The following is a 16,402-nucleotide window of genomic DNA, read 5'->3' as shown; positions in this document are numbered from 1 at the left end:
TTAATTTCTTGCAAGTTGTGTGACCTTGATCCAGGTGTGTGTGTGGTACATTTGCATTTACTTTTATTTCCTTCCATTCTTTCATGCAAATGTGTGCTGCCCTTTTCTTTACAAAGTAAATGTACATCTAGCTTCCTACACCGATGTGTTTTCGTTTCAGCAAGTTGAAAGTTTCCTTTACTCATTGCAGCCAGTCATTCTTATTTCTGCATGTCTATTATTCTTCTGCAAATAATGTTTGGTTTTTTAGTCAAGCACATTCCAATATTCAAGTTCATATTTAGATTTGATTAATGTCAATAAGCTTTCACTAAAACATTGTTGCATTACTTGGATTTGTACCTGCACTCGTTGCTGGACTTAATACTAAATTTATCAGAAGGATTCCCTGAGTTAAAATGATTATTTTTATAAGGATGCAGATCTAATTTACTTAATGAATAGTCATCTCAGGAAAGAGCTTGCTGATGTTTGGTTCAAAGTAGTTTCCAAGTAAAACAATTTCTTATTTCAATAGAAATTCCCTTTGGCTGTGAAAGCACCTTTCATTTCTGAGCATGTGATTAGTTAATGATTCATTTTGCTTATAGAGGTTCACTTTACAGTTCTATTTTCACCTTGCATTTATTTTCTTAGTTAACACGCTTTTATTTCTTGCAACCGATTTGGAAACCAAGTACATGAGCTCTGATTTCCTAGTACATGAACCTTTGTTCTATACAAGAATTGACATTCCGAGTATAGGAACATAATGATCTAGTACAAAGGCTCAGAGCTCTTGTATGCAGGTCAAGATCTTCAGTAAGGGCCCAATATATAGACTTCCAATATAGAAGCTTCACTCTAGTACAGGAACAACATTCCAGTACAGGGACCTTGTTGTGGTACAAGAATGACAACTTGGTAGAGGAAGGAAAATCTTGAGAAAGACAGACATCTTGATTATTTGGATCATTCTTTTGTCTTACAAACATACTGAAGAGAATCTCAAATAGTTATTTTATCGATTCAGATTGTTCATCACAAACTGAGAGTTTCCTTTATTTTTTGCAAAGCACATTCTTTTCATTCAACACCAGAGTTTTCTTGGTATTCATTACCGTGTGATCTTTCCTTTCGATTAAGCAATTTGTAATCAAAGAAGTAAGAATACAATTAGAGAAGGTTCATATCATTTCTTGGCATTTCATATGCTATGCCTCGAAGTGTATGAAACCCCGGGTTGACAAATAAAGTGTTGAAATGACTTTGCTGAACTACAATTCCTGCACCCAACAATGCCCACAACACAACAAATTTGGCTTGATTTAAAACATTTTGTTCCTGATGGGATCTCATCATGTGCTCTATCTAGTATCATTGAATTCCCATAGGTATGACCTAGACATTCACTAGTTCACCTTTGGGACAAGGGGAAAAAAATACATATTTCATACTCCTTAGAAGGAATGTCATTCAATAACTTATAATTCATTCATTTGACCAGGGTAAGTTGGATTGGAATCCAAGTCCAAATAGTTTTCTTTAAATCCAATGAATATGCATCTATCTCTTATGTAAACATCATTAAAAATCCCACATGAATGAAACAAACAATTAATCAATGAGTGTGCTAGTGCATCATCGAACCTATATAGCTGAAATTAGAAAATTTCTTCCTTGTCATAATAAATTTGGACCACAATCTTGCATGTTGCCACTTGCTCTCCTTGAGTGTATTAGCTACCCACCCTTTGCCACTTGCTCTCCTTGAGTGTATTAGCTACCCACCCTTATTGGAATGTTTGGGTTGGGGCTTGTAACAATATCACCGACTCACGACTCACTCATGAAAGCTATCCCAACATATCACTTAAAATCTCTCAAAGATCTGGCTCGTGAATAACAACATCTACGACCACTTATAAAATATTAAAACACATTGATTCCATGTGATTATGATAAAAACATCTACGACCACTTATGACATATTAAAACACATTGATTCCATGTGATTATGATCATGGAGAGGACGTAGAGGGTATCCGATCTTATAGTTTTACTTTTTTGGTCATTTTATATGTCCCATAAGATCTCCTTTGTCATATCTCATATATGCAAATGCTATTGCATGTCTAGGTCAAGGACATTTTCTTTCAGAGTTATGGAGATCTTATTATGAGTGTTCCATACAATTTCAAACCAAGATTCATAATTCAATAAATCATTTGTGTGTTATGGTTTTTTTTTTTGGACAAATATGTGAAATTTTTAACATAATTATATTATTGAAACATAATTTTTTAATAAAACCTTTATTGATAAAAAGTTAATATATCATGAAAACATTAAATTTTAAACATAAATTTATTGAAAGGAAATATAAAGACCTAAAACATCGAATCTAAATTCCAACTCCGAGCACAGGTTCTTCCAAGTCAGTTTATTATAATGTAAGTGAAACATGGTTTATGTGTACCAGTCAAATGCACCATTAGACCAACTATCATGAGCATTATTAGATCAGGACATTACAAATCGGTTTCATTGTGTTACTTTCCGATTCGCCCAAAGACAGATCAGGATCTGTTGGACATTTTTGAATGGGAGAAAATACCAAAAACCAAGATTCAAACAAAACACAGAGCCAATGCTCTGTTTCCACTGTTCCAGGATCTTTGCACAGGGAACCTCTTAAAACAAAATGACTCATAACAGAGTATTACACAGCCATAAAAACATTTCTATTGATTAAAATATAAAGCCTGATACAAACTTCATCCTCTTTCACTCAGAGGGATTTACAAAAATTACTTTCACCCATCAAAAACAAAACTCTGTCTTTTCTCTCCACCTGAGAGTTCATTGTGCTGGGTTTACTGCTGTAAAACCCATTTTTACATTCACTGCTGTGAAAAACCATTTTTACACTTACTGCTGTAAAATAAATCTACATATGCAGTAAACTTTACATTACATTTACTATTTCAGAAATACTTGAGCGCTCTTTTCATTTGCATTTCAATGCAAATTCAACCCAAAAAAAACTTACTCAAAACATATGCGCTCCACTTCGTTTCTTTTCTTCATGCACTACTGTGCATTTTCTTCTTTCACACTACACGCTCTTTATTACAATGAGCAACTGGTTTGCATACATTTTCACTCTCTCTCACAATATAATGTCAACCAAAAAAAAATATACGCTCCACAATTTTTCATATGCACTTCTGTGCAATCATTCTTGGCTTTTCGCTGCTCTTTTGGTTCTTAATGGGCAACACGTATATAAAAACACGCACTCACATCGTGCGCAGCCACCATGCCCAAAAACTACTGCCCACAGTCTTTTTCCCTACAACATATATCACAATGCATAAAAAAAATTCTTTTCTGCTCCCCCTGCCGCGAGCTCATTTCACGCAATGGTCAACACTCCAAAAACGTTAACACATCTTTGATATGAATGCCATAAAAAAACATTACGTGTACATCAAAACAAAAGATATATCACGTATGAGCCCATCACCTTATTAAAGAGCCTCCACCAAAAAAAATACGAACAACCACCAGTTCCATTAATTTTCTTCTACGGCGGTCAACGGGAATCCTCACACGCCACGCAAACCATTGATTTGCCGCAGGCCGTATGCAGCTTCAGAGATCGACGGCTGAGGACGCGCGAGGAGATCGGACGGCGGAGGTTGATATCGGAGGGCAGTTTGTCACCGAACTTTAGCCTCCGATGAGTTTCGTTGGCTGATGTCATGCGGGTGACACGCGTCGCCTCCATAGTTTATCGGAGCCCAACAATACGGAAACCACCTTTATGCAAAAGCGGTGCGATATGCCTGAGCGGGTTTGTGGTTTTGTTCTGGCGGTTTTGGGTTGCTGCCGTAATGTCCACGTCCGCCTGCACGGTGTTGCGACCTGCAGTTGGAATTACCATTCCAACACTCCCCTTTAATTTCAACTGCTGGGCATTCAGTTATACCCAAACACTTCCTCACATAGAGGGATTCACCAACTGCTTCTGATGCAGTTCACAAACAAACAAAGTTGTCTTCCTCTTAATAGAGGGATTAACCTGAAACTGTGCTTAAGAGCACCTTCCTCGTGACAGAGGGATCCACCATTACAATGTGCTGAAGAGCACCTTCCTCATGATAGAGGGATTCACCTGTGACTATGCTGAAAAGCATCATCCTCTTGATAGAGGGATTTACCATGTGTATGCTAAAAAGCATCTTCCTCTTGACAGAGGGATTCACTAAAGACAATGTGCTGAAAAGCACCTTCCTCTTTAACAGAGGGTTTCACCAAATGACTGTGCTGAAAAGCACCTTCCTCATTAACAGAGGGATTACAAACAGACACTGCTTTACATGCAGTTTCAAAGACAAACAATCATTGCACTGTTCTTTTATGCTGCTGCATATTCTCTGCTGCACTGTTGTGCCATCTTCTTTACTGTGTCTATCCCACACTGCTGTGTCTACACTTGCACTGCTTCTGCACTTTTCAAAGACAAAATACTCTGTCTTTTCTGGAACAATTACACTGTCCCAACTTACAAATTTACACTGCTGTGTGTAAACATTTCTTACACTCACTGTTGTTGCATATATTGCATTTCAATTCAATGAACAACAAATTCATTACATTTACCTTTACTGCTGTAAGGAAAATTTCTTTTGCATGTGCTGCTGTTCAAAACTTCTTGCTGCTGCATTTTTCACATTTGCATTGCTGTGTGCTTCTCCTTCTTGCCATCATGCTGCTGCCCATAACTTCTTGCTGCTGCATTGCCTCTGCAATTTGCATTGTCGCTGCCTTTTGTTTCATCATACTGCTGTGTGCCCATACTCTTGGCACTTCATTCTCCACACAAAAAAATAACACAGGCTGCTGCCTTTTCTTATGCACCCTTGCTTCACACAATCTTAGTCTTCATTTTTTTACACATTGCACTACTGTGCAATTCCTTTCGTTTTTCTGCTGCCATACACATTCTCATTCATCCATGTGCATTAAAAATCTGCTGTCCCTGTTTTTCTTTATGCATTTCTTTGCATGCTGCATTGCATATGAAGAAAAACATTACATTTTTTTACTGCTGTGTAACAAAAATTTCATTGCATTCTCAGCCACTGGGCATTTACGCTCTGCTGCGTTTTGCCTTCTTCTCTTTTTCTTTTCACTGCTTTGCATTTTCATTTCCAATACAAAACATTTCATCTGCTGTGCATTACACTCATTCTGCTGTGAGTATACTCTCTCACATTACATAGAAGGAAACTACCTTCCATTGCCATGCAAAACTTCAAAGCTGCTGTTCATTCTAATCCATGTGCTCCAAAAAAAAATTTGCAAATTGCTGTTTTGTATTTTGTCTTCCCACTGCTGTGAGGGTTTCCATGCTTTGCATTTTTCTCTTATCTCGCTGCTGCTCTTTACATTTCAGTGCTGCCATCTTTTCTTCTTTATGCATTTCTGTGCATATTGCATAAACACAAAGCAAAAACATTGCTGATTTCATCACTGCTGCATATTACCTTTTAGAGGGATTAACAAAGATTTCATTTGCAACTGCTGCGCTGCAATACATCCTCCATCAACAAATGACTGTTAATACAGTTCAACAAACAAAAATTACAAGCTCCCCTTTAATGTATGCTTGTCTTCTTTTGGCAGACTCTTCTCAAAACAAATTTAGATCCACTGGGGAGTTCAAGGGGTTTTCAGATTGCCTTTCCTTCCTTCTCCATACTTGTGTAACTTTCTTCTTTTGCATGGGTCTAGCTTGTGTAAGAGCCCATGTCAAGTTACAATCTCGTGCCATATGCCCAATGTTATGACACTTGAAGCATTCTACATTTTTCATGAATGACATTTCATGATTTCTTCTAAAATTGTTTCTTGGAGGTTGTCGTAGACCACAACATCTATCTCCATGAAATGCTCTACAATCTTTTGCCATATGACCAAGGTTTGAGCAAGCATAACAATAACCATAAAATGAACTTTGGTACTTGGGAGATGGAGGTTTCCTTGATGCACTTTTGAAGCCTTGCTGCCTTGAGAATCTTTGTTGATAACCATTGCCTCTTGCCTCTTTGACATCAGCTACATTTCTTCTTGGAGCTGGTTTTCTTCTTGGAGCTGGATTTCTTCCATTGCAGCCTTCATTTTTCTCCTTGCCTTTGCTGGAACTAGGAGCATCACCATCTCTTTCTGGCTCCTTCACATCTCCTTTGCTTAAAGCATCCTCGTCCTTGTTTGAATGTTCACCTACATACCCAAGTCCTGATTTATCAGATGGAGATCTGTGATAGCTGAGCATGTCATCCAATGCTTGAGAGCTCTTCATCATTTTGTTCATCCCTTCAACCTTCTTCCTGAGGAGGACAATCTCTTCTTCTAACTTTTCACTCATTATTTTTCTTTGCAAGTTGTCCCTCAGTTTCTTCCTTGCTACGAGTAGCTTCAGCTGCTACTATTTTGAGGGAGATAATATCTGTCTTCATTTTGGAGATTTCTTCATCTTTTGCTTGACTGCTCTTCATTTTCTTTTCAGCTTCTTGTGTCTGCTTCCTGGCTTCTTGTAGTTCGGACTTAAGGGAGGAGACCTCTACCTTGTACTGTCCAATCTCTTCTTCAAGCTTGTTCACTCTCTTGTGTCTTTGTTCAAGTTGACTTGTCAAGGCATCTGCCTGCTTCTTTGCTTCATTCAGCTGATTTGTCATGGATATGGCTTCTTCATGATGTTTCCTCTTGCATTGATCAAGCTCCTTCTTGAGCTTGGCTAGCTCTTCATCCCTTTCTTTTACTTGAAGCTTGATGAGGTCAAGCTTTTCATTCTCAGCTTCTATGATGGGTTCTTCTTGACTCATTGTCATGGTCAGTGCTCCCTTTGCATGAAGGTCATGCAGTCTGTCCCATATCTCCTTTGCTGATGTATATTTTCCAAGATTCTTCTTCACAGAATCAGGGAGTCCATCCAAGATTAGTTTTGCTGCTTGTGCATCATATTCCATGGATTCTTTATCCATCTTGCTGTCATCAATCACTGACTCCCAGACTTCAATCCCCTCACACATTAGGAAAGCCCTCATCTTTATTTCCCATACATCAAAGTTTCCATCAAACTTTGGAACCTCAAATACAATGCTTTCAAACAGATTGCCTTCTAGTTTAGTAGAGAAGGGAGACACATTTTTAGCAGGCTTGGATGCTTTCTTCTTTGACCTTGCCATTCTTATCTAGGCTTTAAATACTTGACTGTGTTTTCTTTTAAATCACTGACTGTTCTTTCAACAGTAACACAAAGGAAAGCTTTGAGAAATACCTTAACCCTTTTGGCTGTGGCTTCACACTACTTGAGAGCCTTCAGTGCTGCAACAAGAGTTCTTCCTTCAGCTTCTTTGAGCCTGGACTAGCTCTGATACCACTGTTGGACATTTTTGAATGGGAGAAAATACCAAAAACCAAGATTCAAACAAAACACAGAGCCAATGCTCTGTTTCCACTGTTCCAGGATCTTTGCACAGGGAACCTCTTAAAACAAAATGACTCATAACAGAGTATTACACAGCCATAAAAACATTTCTATTGATTAAAATATAAAGCCTGATACAAACTTCATCCTCTTTCACTCAGAGGGATTTACAAAAATTACTTTCACCCATCAAAAACAAAACTCTGTCTTTTCTCTCCACCTGAGAGTTCACTGTGCTGGGTTTACTGCTGTAAAACCCATTTTTACATTCACTGCTGTGAAAAACCATTTTTACACTTACTGCTGTAAAATAAATCTACATATGCAGTAAACTTTACATTACATTTACTATTTCAGAAATACTTGAGCGCTCTTTTCATTTGCATTTCAATGCAAATTCAACACAAAAAAAACTTACTCAAAACATATGCGCTCCACTTCGTTTCTTTTCTTCATGCACTACTGTGCATTTTCTTCTTTCACACTACACGCTCTTTATTACAATGAGCAACTGGTTTGCATACATTTTCACTCTCTCTCACAATATAATGTCAACCAAAAAAAATATACGCTCCACAATTTTTCATATGCACTGCTGTGCAATCATTCTTGGCTTTTCACTGCTCTTCTGGTTCTTAATGGGCAACACGTATATAAAAACACGCACTCACATCGTGCGCAGCCACCATGCCCAAAAACTACTGCCCACAGTCTTTTTCCCTACAACATATATCACAATGCATAAAAAAAATTCTTTTCTGCTCCCCCTGCCGCGAGCTCATTTCACGCAATGGTCAACACTCCAAAAACGTTAACACATCTTTGATATGAATGCCATAAAAAAACATTACGTGTACATCAAAACAAAAGATATATCACGTATGAGCCCATCACCTTATTAAAGAGCCTCCACCAAAAAAAATACGAACAACCACCAGTTCCATTAATTTTCTTCTACGGCGGTCAACGGGAATCCTCACACGCCACGCAAACCATTGATTTGCCGCAGGCCGTATGCAGCTTCAGAGATCGACGGCAGAGGACGCGCGAGGAGATCGGACGGCGGAGGTTGATATCGGAAGGCAGTTTGTCACCGAACTTTAGCCTCCGATGAGTTTCGTTGGCTGATGTCATGTGGGTGACACGCGTCGCCTCCATAGTTTATCGGAGCCCAACAATACGGAAACCACCTTTATGCAAAAGCGGTGCGATATGCCTGAGCCGGTTTGTGGTTTTGTTCTGGCGGTTTTGGGTTGCTGCCGTAATGTCCACGTCCGCCTGCACGGTGTGCGACCTGCAGTTGGAATTACCATTCCAACAGGATCCTCAATATTTAACGCATGCACCATGGTATGTGGCTTCACTCTCCCTCATCCGGTTACAGACCCCGACATTTCTTATTTAGGTTACGGTGTATTTTGTTGGCACAACATTAATTTGAAGCAAACCTCAATCTTAAATTTGCTCTTTTCAGAGATACTTTATTGTCAGAGTTGTCTACAAACACGGGCCTTCTTCCAAACCCTTCCTGGTTTACAGAAGAATCCTTTCTCGGGAGCGCAGTGACGATCTTCTTTGCAGACGCACAGCCCATCCACAGCACATCCATCTCTCCATATCTCTACGCCATGCTCTCCGATCCCCAAAACTCCATCCGACCATTCGCTGGAGAAAAATCTACGCCATGCTCTCCGATCCCCAAAACTCCATCCGACCATTCGCTGGAGAAAAATCCGTGTGGATCCAACCGCTTCTTTACCTCCAAAAATTTCCCCAAATTGACTGTCCGCCTTGCAGCGCCTTGGAAGGTGTAGACTCGGTTCTTGCCCCAGTGCGGCACCCCTTCGTATTTGTGGAGAAGCATCTGCTCCATCTCTTCCATTACGTGCTCATTCCACCGCGGCCTGCCGGGCTCGCGGTAGCGGAAGTACATAAATTCAACGTCCACGCTATCTTCTTTGTGTGACAAAAAATCCTCAGATTTCTTAAAATATCTCATAACAACTCCGATATAATAGTCTATCCCGCACATTAAACTGTGGTCAATGTCTCTCAGGCGCTTGATGTCCCCAATGGCTTCTGCTATCCTCGACAAAGGAATGGCGATGGACGTATGGAAAAAGAAGTTGCCGTTTACTTGCGTGTCCCACAGACAGATAGTGCTGTTACTTCTCAACTCTTTTGCCTTCCATGGGCATGAAGTGTTGCGGGGATTGCCCTGGCATCCGGAGGAAGTCTGCATGAGATGGTTGTAACCTATCACAGGGTATTTCTCGAACGTTAGCCCGTCATTGAGATATCCATTTCCCGTCTGCACACCTTGGTTTACTTGGGTTTTAGATATGTTGCAGAGCTTGCTTGCGTCTCTTGTCGCATAGATCTCTTCCTCTGCACATCACATGCACATTGTTATTTTATCTCCATTAGTAAAAGAAAAGAGGCAACAACTAGATCGAAAGAAAGGGAAATACAAAGCCAATAAATAAAAGTTAACGCTACTGTAACAACAAAATTTTCCGCATATTCAATCAACTACAAACATCGCGGCATGTGGAGTCCAGACAACTATTCCAAAACCGAGGCAATAAGTCAATCGCTTGCCTTTATTCTCGTCTAAAATGGGCATCCAATACATTATTTACATAGATTCCATCCTACCTCACATGTATTTACATGGGTTCCAGTAACACCAATCTCATGGGTTTCAGAGCAATTAAATCAATTTCTAGCATTTAATATCGAAAATGATATAAAAATGTTAACGTTCCTATTTCCAAGACGATAACTAAAAGAATCATGTAAATGTAAATTAATTTGATAATTAATAAAGTTCAGTAAATTATGAAAAATAATGTAAATATAAATGAATTAAAAAGTTAAAACTAATCCATGATCGTAAGATTTAATGTTTGTAAATTAATTTAATAATTAATAAAGATTTTAGTTAATTTAGATTTATTTTAATTTAGGATTTATTAAATGTATTTTAAGATATTTTTATTTCAAGAGATTTGAAGATCGAGAGTTAAGATAGATTTAGGTTGATTTAATTTTCTCTTTGTTAAAAAATGGAAAGACAAATTAGCACCGCAGAGGTGAGCCAAGCTACATCTGGAGACTTCAAATCATGCACAGGTGAGCCAAGCTACACCTGGAGACTTCAAATCATAAATAAGATCAAAACTATCTGTTAGAAAATAATAACTAAGTCTAAACTAAGACACGCACACAACTTTTAAACAAACTTTTTCCATTATTTTCAACTCCTTTTAAATAGGCTACATTCCACATGAATACCATGAGTTCTCATAAACCTGGAGATCAAAACCACCGGTAACATAAAGTCATTTTTATTTTATTTTGACGGAGTTCAAATGTTTATATTACTTTGAATAAATCTTTTTATTTATACATCTCTTGTATATTGGGTTCAAAAGTAAAAAATATTACAAATATAAAATGAAGAAGTAACAAAAATAATTAAATAATTTCGGAAAATAATTAAATAAGTTGAAAAAAAATAATAAAAAAAAAATGAAAATAAAAAGTTGTTGTTATTATTTTCAAATATTTTTCTACCAAATTTTTACACAACTTACACATTCAATTACTGGGTCAAAATGCCCTATAACTCTAACTTATTTAAATCATCATGGAAACCCAACTTTACCCTAATGAAAAAATCTCACTTTTCACCATTACCTCCCACTCTTTCCTCGCTTTTCAGCATTACCTCCGCCTCTTTTAGCCTAGAAATAGTAATCCTGATTGTAATAAGTAGCATCTAAATAGTCATCTAAAGGATCTAAGATATAATAAAGTTGTTAGATCGATTTGTTCCGGCTTGACTTTCATGACTACAATTAATTCATTGATTACAATAGCTAATATAATCAATCCATCCGTCTATATTACCGAAGTGAGATCAACTGCTCAAATCAAAGAGCTATTGCTCCCCTTGCAATTCCTCACTCATTCTTAGAATTTCTCTTTCTATATCAAGACTATTCTACGTGGTTTTATCTTTTCAGAAAGGCATATTTTCTCTCTTTTAGTGAATTCCAAATTTTCCAAAGCCTATTGGTCATTCTGTGGGTCAAATTCCTACATACCTAGGTGCTTAGTTCTTAAACAAGTCATTGCCACTTTCTTGGGCAAAGGGCCATTAATTGTAGAGTAGGTTACATCCATGCCCATAGGGTGGTTGTACCCCATAGGCCATACATAGCTATAAACACTCGTTTTCCTCGTCACATGTTGTATTGTTGGTGTCGTTGTAGTTGTTTACTCATTTAATCCTGCTCAAACAATCTAATGTATATCTATAAATTTGGTCATTTTTCGTGCTCAAACAATCTAATGTATATCTATAAATTTGGTCATTTTTCGTATTGAAAGGCATGGTTCAATACCTTTTATCCTACAGTTACTTGGCCTCTTGGCCTCATAATTACAGCTAGGTCTTGTTAGTGGCATGTTTGACATGAGGAAAGTGGATTATTGGAGTAATCATATAGCGGATTTCTAACATCCGATGAATTAATTTTATACAAACTTTTATATTTGGAATTTGTATATTTTTTTTGTTACCTAGATGATCATCTCTTTATATTGGAACATAAAATATCGTTGTTCAATATTTAAATAATGAAAATTAAAGTGCTAAAATTATTTAGCACAATATAGTTTTATTAATCAAATTTTAAACCAAAGTAAGAGGAATTTAGTCTCTTAAATGTTAGTTTAAATAATGTTATATAACATAAACCATTAGAGGTTGAATATGCATGTTCATATCTCCAAGACATTTGTAAAAACTCGATTAGATCCTTAATGGAGTTTCTCACATACTGTATTGGAGTGTGTGTCATTCAATTGGCATTGAAGTGACTAAGCATGGTAAACAAGAAGGAACATAAACCTTGAAACCAAAAAGCACAACCATTTTGTGTATACTTGCATAGTGTTTAAAAACGAAGACACACATTTTACTTCTTGAGGATCAACAAGAAAGAAAAAAGCAACTCAGAAACCAAAGTACCAATACATTGCTAGTTGGTTGTTATGTGTTTAGTTTACTAGAGTATATAAGCATGTTTTCATAACAAATCAAAATTACATTGATCAAAGAAGCCACAAAGGTCCATTATCAAATAAAATTACTCAATATCATACAACATGAATAGAGAACAACACTTCCAAAGCCCATTATCAAAGAAAATTACTCAATATCATACAACATGAATAGAGAACTACACTCTCAAAGCCCATTATCAAAGAAAATTACTCAATATCATACAACATGAATAGAGAACAACACTCATGAAGTGACATTCATACTTAGCCACTACCTATTTGAAGTGTGCTACACAATTTTTTTTGTAAGAACAAGGTCTTAATTTTTATTGGTCTAATTGCTATTGTGTGACTAACAACTTGGTGTCTACAATTTACACTCAATAATAGGCCATTATGAGGACAACGGTATCTATGTGAGACTGAGAATAGGGACCAGAACATTATTTCCACATAATGTTAGTGTTTGTGAAGTGAGTGGATATGTAAGTCCCTCATTTACAAATCATAACGTATCAGAGTAGTTGAATTTTAGACCATGACACAATTTCTAGAATGTTATAGACCTAACATGGGTGAAGAAAATAAAGAGGGGTTGGGAAACCTATGAGCCATCACTTCTCATCTTCGAGAAGCAAACCAACACTTGAAGAAATAGGTATAACTGTTGAACCCGAAGATGGAAAGGATGGAGAATATCAAAATATTTATCGTACTATGGTCATTTCTAGAGAAGTAATTTGTTGAATGCCAATAGTCCCTTTCCATGGTAATGGCATATTGGGACAAGCATGAATTTCAACATGTATACCTAGGAGAGAAGGTCATTTAGTTGAATAGATGACAAGAAAATAGGCTCACTCGAATAAAGACTCAACTAAAAAAAGAGTTGAAAGAGAAGGAAGAAGCATTAACAAAGCTTTAAGTATTTGAGAAGGAAGAAGCATTAACAAAGCTTTAATTATTTGAGAAGGAAGAATCATTAACAAAGCTTTAAGTATTTTTCCAGGAGAACTGAGAAGCAAAACCACCTTCCATTTCCAATGCTGACGCTAACACTGTGACTAGGACAACTCTAGTAAGTTAACCTCCCTTAAGATTTTCTTAACAACATTTTGGTGAATTTGAAAAGCATGCCAAGGGCATTGACTCAAACTACTAAAACAAGTGGGATATGATAGGCAAGGATAGAAGAGAGTAGACAAGGCATCCTAATCACCATTGTAGCCGAATAAAGGGTTAAGCATGAATGCGTAGGTTTTGCACAGTTTTGATGGTAGAAATGAAAAGGACACAAATAAAAAGACTGCATTTGTGAAAGAAAAGGAAATGTAGAATTGGCCTATTCATTACTAGGAAGAGAAATAATAGATGAAGAAGGAAGTTGGAAGCCCATTACCACTTCATTCTTCTTATTGAAAATTAAAAATGGGAATTGATGAAGAAAGTGTGAAGGAACATGCTAATTCATCACTTAGAGAAAACAAGAAGTCAATTAATTGAGTAAAGAAAGAAAAGGAGACTAACGGGTCTGCATCAAACAAGGCATCCCTTGTTTGTCACTATTGCAAGAAGAGAGGCAATAAAGCTATGTGTTGGTGTTTAGAGGCATTCTCATTCTATGTGAAGGAAGGCCATTATATAACATTTTTTAAAGAAGCAAGCCACATTCAAGAAGAGGAGGAATGGCAAGAAAACACCCCAAATCCAACAATGAACTCAAAGGCACATAAGAGAGGAGCACTGCATTAGACAATCCATGTAGCAATATCAAGAATTTTTTTTGCCACTGCAATATGAGTGGACATTGAGAAGTGAATGTTGGTGACTTCATTAAGAGCTCACCCTAAGAACTACACAACCAAGAGATGAGTGTAGAAAGTGAATCCTAATAAAGATAAATACCTCACGACATCTCCAACTCAAGGAAAAGAAGATGCCCAACAAGTGATAGAAGTGCAAGAAGTCTATGTTGACATCAAAGAGGATAACATGTTGATGCCAACAACCAATGTAACCTCACTCCAGTTGCTACCTACATTATTTTAAAGAAACCCTTTCATAGAAATATACTAGATACTAATGCACATAGGTCAATGTCCTTGGAGTGTTCATGAAAACTCCATGATATCCCTGTAAGCATGCACATAGGTCAATGTCCTTGGAATGTTCTTGAAAACTCCATGATATCCCTGTAAGCATGTGTAGGAACTAAAAAGTTGTTTCCATGACAAGAAGCAATTGATCCTAACAAAAAAAATGCATACCACACTTCCTTTATGGAATTGCTTCATCACGATTCACACTATTTGAGAAAATTAGCATTCAACTTCGCTTCATTGATTTCCAAGATGGACTATCTCAAAGACCGAGAGAGATGGAAATGGATGCTGAGTTAGTGAACAAAATTTTGCTCATGTAAGAGTTACTAAAAAAGCTATAGTTTTCCGTTTTTAAGTTTCGGCCTCTCCAAAATTATAATATTTTGTCTCTCTCTATATATATAATACGCATGATGAAATCTATTGAAAAATGAGGAAGCGAAGGAAATGATTTTCTGGACAAACTATTGACTATTAAAGACTTCGTAATTTAAAAAAAAAACACAGATGCTCTAACTAGTCCCCAAATATTTATAAATTAAAAACATATAATTTGTAATTTTAAACTAAATTATCCAGACTAATTTCTCACCGTTTGCCCTCATCTGTACCACAGTTTGCACTGTCAACGGTTGAAAGGTTGGGTTGGAAACTTTCCCGTTTCCTGCGACCTCAATGGGCACTCTGTCCTGGATCATGTACAAGGCTTGACGCAGAGAAGGATACCAAGTTATCGACCCAAATTCATGGGCTTCAGCGAACTTCACGAACGATTCTTCTAGATCCGAGTCGTCTTTCAGATCCAAAGTGACGGATCGCTTGAACATTTTCTCCACCTGAAACGTCAACTGTGAGATGGCCCCCAGCACTCCCAGAGACACTCTCGCTGCCTTCAGATCCTCGTCATTGTTTGTCAAATGGAGGAGTCTTGCATATCCTTCATTCGCAGGCGCAGGAACAACGAGGCTCATGCCCACCACATATTCGTGGATTCCACCGCCGTTACCCCACAATCCACTCCCGTGGGCTGCAGTGCTAACGATGCCGGCCACTGAAATAAAATCCCAGTCGGTTGTTTGAGGAAATGCAAGACCCTTTGACGCAAGCGTATCTATAAGTACCCTCAACTCTACCCCGGCATCAACAGTCACTGTCATCGATTCCTCGTCCACCATGATACGAGAATTGTAGTCCCGACTACTGATAACAACCCCTCCATCTCCCCCTGGGCAGGCAAAACGATTGAGGGAATGAGCTCCAACACTTATAACTTTCATCTTTCTCCCTTTCTTTACTGCATCTGCAACTTCTCGGAGGAGTTCATCCTCAGTCTTGGGGAAAACGGCCTTTGCAACCTTGCAGGTAGTTTCACCCTCCCATATCCCGCGATAGTTTGTGAGTTGGTAGCCCTTGGAAACGATTTGAACAGGTGGGGGCGGACATGCAGCTGAGCAAAGATAGGCCTGCAATGAAATTATAAGAATGAATGCCCACCAATCGATCACCTTCCTGAGTTGCGCCATCGATTGACTCAAAACTATGGGGCTGCATGAACTCTGAACCTCAATTATACACCTCGAGTTGGGCAGTGAAATTCTTGACCACGCCAAGTTTGACCACGTGGGTCTGCCGACACCCACCAGATAATTTACTGTGGAGTTGTTTTTAAGTGTGATTTTTTGGAGATTTTGGTGACGGAATCTGTTGAGAAAAATTGAGGTTAAATTTTGATTTGTATTATTTAAAA

At 37.8% G+C, this 16,402-nt stretch overlaps 1 protein-coding gene across 1 annotated transcript; it reads right to left on the bottom strand.

Moving 5' to 3' along the window:
- Window positions 1-8,852: 8,852 nt before the first annotated feature.
- LOC149209162 (L-gulonolactone oxidase 3-like) lies at window positions 8,853-16,071 on the bottom strand. The gene is made up of 3 exons (XM_089394233.1): window positions 15,248-16,071; window positions 9,159-9,865; window positions 8,853-9,108 (listed from the first exon to the last, which is right to left on the bottom strand). The coding sequence occupies exons 1-3, from the start codon at window positions 15,930-15,932 to the stop codon at window positions 8,965-8,967; spliced, it is 1,536 nt and encodes a 511-aa protein (XP_089250359.1). The 5' UTR covers window positions 15,933-16,071; the 3' UTR covers window positions 8,853-8,964.
- Window positions 16,072-16,402: the final 331 nt, after the last annotated feature.

This window comes from Pinus tabuliformis, chromosome 1_2 (genome assembly GCF_031772625.1).
Source record: "Pinus tabuliformis cultivar Carrire ecotype Pingquan chromosome 1_2, CPIR1, whole genome shotgun sequence".
Lineage (NCBI taxonomy): Eukaryota > Viridiplantae > Streptophyta > Pinopsida > Pinales > Pinaceae > Pinus > Pinus tabuliformis.
This window is presented reverse-complemented; position numbering and strand designations above follow the sequence as displayed.

What these genes read in the sequence shown, in the direction of transcription:
- LOC149209162 (XM_089394233.1), bottom strand. Translation starts at nt 15,932, where the DNA reads ATGAAAGTTATAAGTGTTGGAGCTCATTCCCTCAATCGTTTTGCCTGC. An exon ending in GGTACAGATGAGGGCAAACG is followed by an intron (nt 9,866 to 15,247) that starts GTGAGAAATTAG and finishes TGTGATGTGCAG; the next exon opens with AGGAAGAGATCTATGCGACA. An exon ending in TGGGGATCGGAGAGCATGGC is followed by an intron (nt 9,109 to 9,158) that starts GTAGATTTTTCT and finishes GGGATCGGAGAG; the next exon opens with CATGGCGTAGAGATATGGAG.